Below are 10,075 nucleotides of genomic sequence, written 5' to 3' on the forward strand. Positions count from 1 at the left end.
GTTCGATTATTTATTTTAGAAAATTTGATTTTTAGTTTTTGGTTTTTTTTTTCCTAAATTAACTGAACTAATTTCATAACTGACCGCTTGCAAATGAAGAAGAAGGGAAAGACTAACCTAGACATACCCAAGTTGGAGTTGGACTTTGAGAGAGACCAAGACCAATGAGAGAGAGATCTTGCAACACAGTTCAAACCCTAATTGATTTTGTGTTTGTCGTGGTTGGTAATCCTCTTCGTTGCCTCCGTCTTCTATGCCTTTCTCTTTGTCATCAACCGTCGATCGCCTTTCCCTTCGTCATCTCTTTTGTTAGACTAATGACCCACATCAACGATTGACTCGACCCATCCCATTCCTTCACTCCCTTGTATTTTCTTTTCCTTGTGCTTGGACATTGACCCACACCAACAACCAATCGTCGAGGTTAGTATCGACAACTAAGTTAGGGTTTTGTAAGATTTTTCAATATTTTTTGACTTTCAGTTAAATTAGTTTTTTAATATTTTTCCTTCATTTGCATTACAGGATTTTCGTTTATATTTCTTTTATTTGCACAAATGAGTTTGTATTCTCTCGTATATATTTCCTTTGTTTCTTCCTCATTATAAATGGTTTTGTATTTTTTTTTATCAATTTTTGCTATAATTCAGTTTCTCTTATGTATTTTTTTGTATTAATTCCTGTATCAATTTTTTTTGTATTTCCTTCATTTCTTCCTCATTGTAAATGATTTTGCATTTTTCTATATCAATTGTTGCTATGCCTTTGTTTCTGTATCAATATTTCTGTAAATCGATTTATTTGGTTGATTCGGTGTTTTTTCTATTGTATGTTTTAATCCTGATGTTTGAAGTTGAGAATCAGTTTTCGGTTATTTTTTGTCATTTAATTAGTTCGGTCTAAGTTTGGTTCAGTTTTTCGATTTTCTTGTGCTAGTTTGATTTTTGGTTCAGTTAGCTCAACTTAGATTCGATTAATTCGATTTTTGATTAATTCGGTTATTTTAATTAATCGGTCTAGTTTTTCTACTGGTTCGGTTACTTGGATTAGTTGATTTCGGTTTTCCATTTCGATAATGCCTTTTCGTGCATTAACAGGGCAGCACTGAGCAGAAGTTGGAAGATCGATTCCAATTCCATAGCAGCAGAATCAAACCGCAGCTTTAACACTAGATGCACCCAAAATCTTGAAACGAGCGCAGGGCTCGAAATTTGATCCGAAATGTTCAGTCGTAGCCATAGAATTTCCAGAAACAGCTACCAATCCCTCCCAAATCTGAAACTCCGTCGCAATCTCACCGCTGCCACCACAACCGCCAGTCCTCCGCCGCCTCTGACCCCCGAAAACGAAACCACCATCGCCAATCTTGTTCTCAATACAAGCCAACAAAACCTAGCCTCAGCCCTTAAAAGCCACACTGTTCAATGGACGCCCGAGTTGGTGACCAGAGTCCTGAAGCGCCTCTGGAACCATGGCCCCAAAGCCCTCCAATTCTTCGAAGCCCTCGATTGCCATCGCTACTACGCCCACTCCGCTGCTGCCTTCGACCATGCCATCGACATCGCCGCTCGAGTGCGCCACTACAAAGCCGTCTGGACCCTCGTCGCTCGGATGCGTGCTCGCCGCCTCGGCCCAACCCCAAAAACCTTCGCAATCATTACTGAAAGGTATTGTTAGCATATTGTAGATATCTAATATACATTCTACAATATTATTATGTTATTTTTCATTTTTCTTCTCGTATGTTTCTTGTAATATTTCATGTTCTGTTTCTTTGTTATTTAGCTTTATACACAACAATTGCATATATACGTGCCTATGTATATACCCTAATACACAAGAAAAAGTACCCATTATTTTTTATCTCAAAACTGTTTTGAATTCCTTAACAGGTACGTTGCTGCTGGCAAAGCCGATAGAGCAGTGAAAATTTTCTTGTCGATGCATCATCACGGTTGCTGCCAGGATTTGAATTCTTTCAATACAATTCTCGATGTGCTTTGCAAGTCTAAGCGGGTTGAAAAGGCTTATTCATTGTTAAAGATTTTTAGGGCTAGGTTTAGGGTTGATGCTGTTAGTTACAACATAATTGCGAATGGATTTTGTTTAGTTAAGCGCACACCAAAGGCTCTGGAGGTTTTGAAGGAGATGGTGGAGAGAGGATTGGATCCAACTCTAATTACTTATAATATACTGCTTAAAGGGTTCTTCAGGACAGGTCAAATTAAGGAAGCTTGGGAGTTTTTCCTGCAGATGAAGAAGAGAAAGTGTGAGATTGATGTTGTTACCTATACTACAGTGGTGCATGGATTTGGTGTTGCCGGTGAGGTAAAGAAGGCTCAAAAGGTGTTTGATGAAATGGTATGGGAGGGGGTCATTCCTTCGATTGCTACATATAATGCCTTAATTCAGGTTTTGTGTAAGAAAGATAATGTTGAGAATGCTATCAAGGTATTTGAGGATATGTTAAAGAAAGGTTATGTACCAAATTCCATAACTTACAATCTGGTGATAAGAGGATTGTGTCATGTGGGCAAAATGGACAGAGCAATGGAATTCGTGCAGAGAATGAAGGACGATGACTGTGAGCCAAATGTTCAGACATACAATCTTCTGATCCGCTACTATTGTGATGTTGGAGAAATTGAGAAGGGTCTAGAGATTTTTGAGAGAATGGAGAATGGGGCTTGTTTGCCCAATTTAGACACGTATAACATTTTGATAAACGCAATGTTTGTCAGGAAGAAATCAGGTGATTTATTGGTGGCTGGGAAGTTGTTGGTAGAGATGATTGATAGGGGATATTTGCCTCGTAAGTTTATATTTAACCGGGTCTTGAATGGACTTCTGCTTACTGGTAATCAAGGTTTTGCAAAAGAAATTTTGAGATCACAAAGCAAATCTGGCCGTCTTCCTCGCCAGTTCAGATTGTAAACCCATTTTGGCGTGGCTACTGTTAAATATGACCTACATCCTGTCTGATTGTAAAATCTGTCACTGTTCAAAAGTGTCCATACGCTTGTTAGAGTTGCCAGATTTGGATTGTTGCACTAACTGGTTTAGTTGATGGTATGATAATGCAATGCTCATGTTGTCTGAATGCAGTTTGGGGTATGAACTGCCTATTTTTGCCATGGCAGAGAGATTTGAGCAATACTTTGGAGCCTGTTGTTTTGGAGGGCTTTGCAGAAAGGAATTATTATTGTTCAGCTATCACAAGGTAGGTACAAAACTGGAGCCTCAAATTCAAAAATGTTTTGAGATGGTTGAAAGCATATTTGGCTTTGGCAGGATAGGTGGAAGTACCTCAGTAGATTGGAGCAAAGGCTAGAAATATAAAACAACAATTATTTATCAGGTCTTTCTCTTGTCTTGCTTACTGGATTCATCTCATTGTTAGTGGTCCATGGAAAATTATTTTGAGTAACTTATTTCAACACCATTTTCTGAATCTGCCAAGGAAGCACAGTTATTTGACAAGGCATTGAGGGCCAACTAGTTCTGTCAGTTGTTATCAATGTTGTGAACAAAACATGTAATGCGTTAGGAAACTTAGCTTGGTACTGAAAGAACAATAGGTTTCGCATTTCTGAAGTGTCTTGAACCTAGGGTCTTTGGATTTGACAAATAACAGCAATCTGCTGTTAACTTCTTATATCAGTAAGAAATTTCAAGCCCTGTGTTGAAAGTTAATGTTGGAATGGATGCTTGGGCTCGTGTTCCAACTGGGGTATATTTTTAGGTTTACCTAAGGGAATGTTAAATTTTAAGAACAAGAGTTAACATCTAATTCTCGCAGCCTGTTAAGAATAAGAGTTGACATCTAATTCTCGCAGCCTAACCCATCACTTTGGTTCCCTTCAATAGAGTTGTTTCTTCACCACAACTTCACTTTTGTTTGGCTGACTGATGGTTTGTTAGTTGTTACAGTGTTTTTTTGTTAATAAGAGTCCTCAACTCTTTGTGTTTAGGAAAGACCCTTGGCCTCATTCGCGGAGCTGAAACCCTCAAGCATGCTGATCGCTGATTACATGCCGACCTGAAACCCTAAACCCGTGCTAGTCCTGTGCAAGAGCAAGCCACAGACTGGCCATCCGCATTGGCTGATTGGCAGGGAAGAACTGCCCGACCTGACTTGTTGCTACTAACACCGAGCATTTGGGATGCATCCTAACCCATCTGCTGCCTCCTTTTTTTGGCCAAGCAAAGCCAACGCTGAAAAGGGGAAATCTACACGACATATAGGCGGATCATCTCCCGATTTTGACCTGCTCGACGGTGTCCTTGTGTTCTTTCCATTCTCCAGTGCAACAATTTTTTTTTTTCCCTGGTGAAATTTAGATCGTTAAGTTGTTATTTGAGTGTCTAAAAAACTGTTTGAATTTGTTTGGGAAGATTTGGAAATCATACTGCTGTAGATATGTTGTGGCAAGGCTTGTTATGAGTTCTAAATGTTCTATAGAATGGATCTCTGTAAAATTTGTTGCTTGATGTAAAGAACTTGCTTTTGCTTGATAAGAACAATATTATATATATATAAAGGAGGTTGCGGGTTTGATACTTCGATTTGTAGCTTCACTGATATTTGGTTGGTTTACTTCATTATTGTATTGGATTTAAGTTGGGGAATCAATGATCTCCTCGATGATGTCTCGGAAGAGTATGGGGTTGATCAAATGTGTTGGAAAATAAAGCACAACACTCTCTTTGGAATCCCATCTTATGTTAAGAAAAAAAGATAATCTGGCTCATGAATTCTTATTTATTGTTTGTCTAAAATTTGAATAAAAGTAAACTGTGTTAAAGTAACAGACAGTTAATATAAATTTATGATTGACGAAGTAAAATTCCAATAACCTTCATGTGTTGTTGCTCTTAATCTCAAGGGAAAGAAAAAGGATAACTTGGAAAACGACAACTTTATGACTATTTTTATTGATAACTTTTAGATATAATTAATAATTTTAATTATATTTATACAGTGTTCTAAAACGCGTTAAGTGTTAATTGAATGTCAGATTGGAGTCTAGCGCTTAGGTTGCCCAAGAGGAGCCTAAGAAAATTGCTTTTTTTTTTTTTTTCCTTTTTAACCATTCTTCATAAATATTGATACTAAATATACAAAATCACAAAACAATGGTTCATATACATATTGTTAAATAAAATAAGTATGAGGTATTAGTATAATAAATTTAAGATACTTATATATATATTCTTTTATATTATACCGTTTTGATAGAATATACACGTTATTTTATTTATATGGTATTATAGCAGTTAGGCAAATCTTAACCTTAGATCCAGCCACATCGCTACTACTGTTGCCCTCTGACGTCGCTGTCAGCTCGTTCTTTCTGTCCTCGGCAGCATCTTTTCGTCGTTCAAGATGCGGCCACCTTTCTTGTACGGCCGCTGTCTTCGTCCAATCGATCTTTCGCCAATTGCCTCTTCTCTCTGTTGGCCACCTTTGTTACACTGTTTGCAGCTGACCCAAAGTAGCTCAAATTCACCTTGCTGTTGCAACTGCTGATTGTTGATCTTCACTCACGCCATCGCCGTTGTCCTCTTGGCTACTTCTGCTCTGATCGATCGTCGCCTTGGTCACACTTAGGAGACTAGGCATTGGGCCCAATTAATTGGGCTCGACGCCTAGATGTCAATTGGCATGAATTTGTAGTGGCTAGGGGCCGCCTAATGCCTCGATGGCGCCTAGGTGGCTGACTTTTTGAACACTAAATTTATGAGGGGATCTAGAAATCTATGTAAATGGAGGTTAATTTTTTTTTTTTGAAGTATAAAATTACACATCATAAATTTTGGGGTAGATTGAAATTTTTTTTACTAAATTATTAGTAAAATTTAAAATTTTTTATATTAAAAAATATTTTTTAATTGTGAACTGCCCTGAGCTTCAGCCCAAGGCAAGCTCAGGACAGCTTGTGCATAGATTCGCCCTAAAATTTATAATAGATACCAATAATGCAACAAGATTTTCATCTGTATTTATCGGTCAAGAATACCCTATGGGCAGAAAAACATTCATTTCCCTGGAATACATTAGAATGAATGTCCATATCTTCAACTCCATGATACGGATCAGGCATGCCCAAGGGGTAGACTAGTGATGCATGCTTAAGGCCCCAACCCCTTAAGTATAAACAATTATTTTAATTTTATTATTAAAATTAAATTAATAAATTTTTTATTTTTAATTTTTTATTAAGGGATTCGGGCCTAAATTAATATTGGGCTAGGCCCTAATCCCTTGAGTCGGTCCTGTAAGGATCATTCCTTAGGAGTTCTTCAAATATAACTTCAACTTGCTCAAATTCTCTCCGACTGTATTGAGCTTTTTGCAATTTGAGCCTGTATGTAGTTGCTGAAACCCAGAGTTCCCTCACTACAACAAATTTTGGTTTTTTCTATAAAATTTTTCGTAATTAAAAATTCAATTTTCATAGCAAAAACCAATTAACTACGAAAATTTATTCGTAACGTGAATCGTAGCTAAAACCTCATAGCTAATAGTATTTAGCTACGATTTAATGTTTCATAGAAAATAATACACTTTTCTCTACGATAAGAAAAATGTAAAGAAAACATCAGTTTTCTACTACGACATATATCGTAGCTAATTATGTCAATTTTCGTAGTTAATGATGGCAATTTTCATAATAAATAACACAACTTTTACTACGAATGTCAAATCGTAGAGAAAATATTTATTTTTCACTGCATCAAATTGTAGCTATTCATGCCAATTTTCATAGCAAATTAGTTTTTACATACCAATTTTTCATAGCAAATTGATTTTCACATACCAATTTTCGTAGTAAATTGATAGTCGCATACCAATTTTCGTAAGAAATTAATTTTCTCTACCAATATTTTTAGAATCAAAAGTTAAATTTTCGTAGTTAATTCTATATACAACTAATATACCACTACAATATCACTAAATTCAATTTCATAGCAAAAAGAAATCTCTCTTTTTAGAATAATATTTTTCTCTAAACCTGCACCAACCCTTACAATCTATATAAAATTTAAAACACAATATATAACTTCAAAAACATTGAATTAATTACATAAAATAAAACTAATGTCAACCAGAATCTCCAACTATTTACATAATACCAATACATGTAATAATAGCAACATTAAATCCTAAAATAAAAATGTCATTCTTCCTCTCAAGTGTCTTTCTTCCTCTGCTACTTATGCATGCTAAGAACCTGAAAAACAAAAGTAAACGAAAGATGAAACAAATTACTAATTTGTTTGAATATGAAAGACTTATAATAATTTGAATAAAGAAAACTAATCATATTGAAGTCCATCAAATTTCACAAAGACATAAAATTTCACACTCTTCACCCATATTATCTCTAATAAATTTCATGAAAGATTGAACTCCATGCGCATAGATCTTAGACCAATTTTTGGCAAACATCCAGCTTCCTGAATGACATAAAACACTTTCTGAATCACATAAAAAATAAAATTAAATTAAAAGTAAAGCAATATCATCAGACAAATTATGGTTTGCAATATAAAGCTAAGGTTGACCAAAGAAAAGAAATAACAAATCAATTGTTTCGTTGTATATTCACTACATTAAGAAAGAAGACATGTTTGGAAATAGAAAAGCATAAGTTGGTTTGGGTTGTTTTACTGTCTGGTGCTACAGTGCATGTGAGACTGTTTTATTTTCTGTTTCAATTTCTCTTCCATGTTTTCTGTTTCTTTCCAGTTTCAACTATTTTATATGTAAGTATTAAATTGAAAACATACATTCAATTTCTCTTTCTTTTTTTTTTCAGTTTCAATTCAACTAATTGCTTTTCTGGATTTTTTCCTATTTCTTTTTATATACAAGTATTTTCTTTTTACAAATTTAAATTGAAAATAGTACTATCTAAGTATTTTATACATATTTTTTATTATATGTGCAACTCATGTGCTTGAAGCTCGTGATTCACTTGACATCTAGGCTCCAAGCACCTCCTTCTGCACTTTTGAAAACTATGTTGGTGATTGATATCATTGTTATCTGCATTGCGAAGTTTATGGTCTTCTCCTAGTTTCTTTTTGTACTTTCCATAAATTATAGATTAATCTGTCAAGTTACAATTTCCCCTTCATTTTGTTTAAAGCGTCCACTATGCTTTATGAAAGTATTAATTGAAATATTCATGCTGGTTTCCAGCAAGATTCCTAAAGGTTATATGTTTGTTTTTACAAAAGTTTTTTTCACTAAGATTCTTATTAGGTATTTGGTTCAATTCTATGCCATTTTCCCACTTCCAGATTTGTGTAATAAATACAAGTAAACTTGCCTAAACAATAATTTTAAGTGTTGGGATCACTGCAAATGTTGTAAAACACATATTTTGAAATCCCAAGTTAATCAAATTAACCAAAAAAATGGGAAAAAAAGAAGTAAAAAACACCAAATATAACAATAAGACTTTCACGCAGAATCAATGCATGCATAATTTTTGTTGAATATGTCCCACGTTGAACACTCCAATACCTATTGTATCACTCATTGTCTCACGAGTCTTCTGTGAGGACTTTTGACAAACACATGGTACACGCAAAGATGAAACATATGATGTGCTTGTATAACTATTTAAACATAGGCATTTTATCAAACATATGGTGTGCTTATACAACTAAAATATAAATAATGAATCCAAGCAATAAGGGCAAAACAAAAAAAAAATCAACTCTGGACACAACTCTCGACACATAGATGATTACAAGAATGAAAAGCACAAACCGGATTGACAATCACGGAGTCGGATCAGAAGGTGTTTGAACTACCGAGGAAGCTACCGGAGTTGGAAGGAGACAGTGGAGATGCTGCCGGAGGAGACTTGCAGTAGGTCACAGTGAAGAATCAGGGCACATAATCGCGACGTGGGTTTGAACAAATGATTAATCATGGGAAGAAACGAAAGTTTTGGTTTACACAAAGGATTTGGATTTGGCAGGGATTGACAACGAATTTGGATCTTCAAGGATTTGAAGGCTTCTGGAATGGGTTTTGTAACGACCGTTAGTGGGTCTAGAAGTTTATTAATATTTTAATTGTGAAGATTTGCCCTAATAAATTGAATGTTGGAAAATATTTTTAAGTGTCAAAACTTATGTATTTAAATCCATGAATTGGGTTGCCCAATTGGGCCAAATGTTTAAGGTCCATGAATGTGATGGGTTTAGAGAAATCCCATGGGGCTAAAATGAATTGGGTAATTAGTAAAGTGGGCATGGGCATTATATATATATATATGTGCATATCTTGATGTGGCAAAATTTATATAAATAAATGATGTATTAAATTAATGGATTGGTCTTTGGAAACTTGGGTTGAGCCCAAGGGGAGATTTTGTATATTGCAAGTAGTATGGTTGTGAAGCCCATTGGGCTTAATGTTATGTTGAGGCCCTTTTTGGTGGGCTAATGGAAATGGGCCATTATAATTAATTGAGCCAATGAGTTGGGCTTGGGCCTATGTAAGTGTATAAGTGGATTTTTGAATTGGGCTTAGGCCCATGTATAAAATATGAGAGATGGAAATTAATAAATGAAATTATATATATATATAATTGTATTTTGTGGATTAAAAGAAAAGAAGAAAAGAGTTATAAAATGCAAAGTGACCAAATGGTCCTTGTTTTATTGAAAAAGGTAAGGGCAATTAGGGAATTTTATAAATGGTTATTATTATAAATGAAATTATGAGTATTATGGAGTAGAAAGAAAAATGAAAAAGAAAAGAAAAATAGGCAAAAGACCAAAAGGGGTTTAATGACTTGTGGTATGTTTGTAAAGGAGAGGGGACAAAGTGGTAATTTGGCTAAGGGGGTGGTTGGAAAGCTGGTTGGCGCCCATCCCTCCCCCATACTTCTTTCTTTTCCTTGTTTTCTTTTCTCTTTCTTCCCTTCTCTCCCGATCGGCCATTCTCTTCTTCTTTCTTTCTTCTTCTTCCATTTTCAATCTCTATTGAAGCTTCAAAGGTGAAGTTGCAGCTGGGTGCATTCTTCTCCATTGGGTTTTCTTCTTCATC

The 10,075-nt window shown here is 35.3% G+C and overlaps 1 protein-coding gene across 9 annotated transcripts; it reads left to right on the forward strand.

The window, feature by feature from the left end:
* The first annotated feature begins 919 nt into the window (after nt 1-919).
* LOC127787717 (pentatricopeptide repeat-containing protein At1g74900, mitochondrial) lies at nt 920-4,560 on the forward strand. Of its 9 annotated transcripts, none has more exons than XR_008020190.1 (4): nt 920-1,667; nt 1,893-3,220; nt 3,292-3,358; nt 3,972-4,560. XR_008020190.1 is itself a non-coding variant. In XM_052315789.1 (2 exons), the coding sequence occupies exons 1-2, from the start codon at nt 1,222-1,224 to the stop codon at nt 2,932-2,934; spliced, it is 1,488 nt and encodes a 495-aa protein (XP_052171749.1). In that variant the 5' UTR covers nt 920-1,221; the 3' UTR covers nt 2,935-4,560. The 9 variants fall into 9 exon arrangements, 1 of the variants encoding a protein (XP_052171749.1); XR_008020193.1 differs by having other exon boundaries at nt 3,977-4,560; XR_008020192.1 differs by having other exon boundaries at nt 3,297-3,358.
* The last annotated feature ends 5,515 nt before the right edge of the window (nt 4,561-10,075 follow it).

The sequence above is a fragment of the Diospyros lotus genome, chromosome 12 (assembly GCF_014633365.1).
Source record: "Diospyros lotus cultivar Yz01 chromosome 12, ASM1463336v1, whole genome shotgun sequence".
NCBI classification, from domain to species: Eukaryota; Viridiplantae; Streptophyta; class Magnoliopsida; order Ericales; family Ebenaceae; genus Diospyros; species Diospyros lotus.

Excerpts from the sequence above, each read along its gene's own strand:
- LOC127787717 (XM_052315789.1), top strand. The coding sequence starts at position 1,222 with ATGTTCAGTCGTAGCCATAGAATTTCCAGAAACAGCTACCAATCCCTC. Across the intron at positions 1,668-1,892 it reads TTCGCAATCATTACTGAAAG|GTACGTTGCTGCTGGCAAAG; the intron begins GTATTGTTAGCA and ends ATTCCTTAACAG.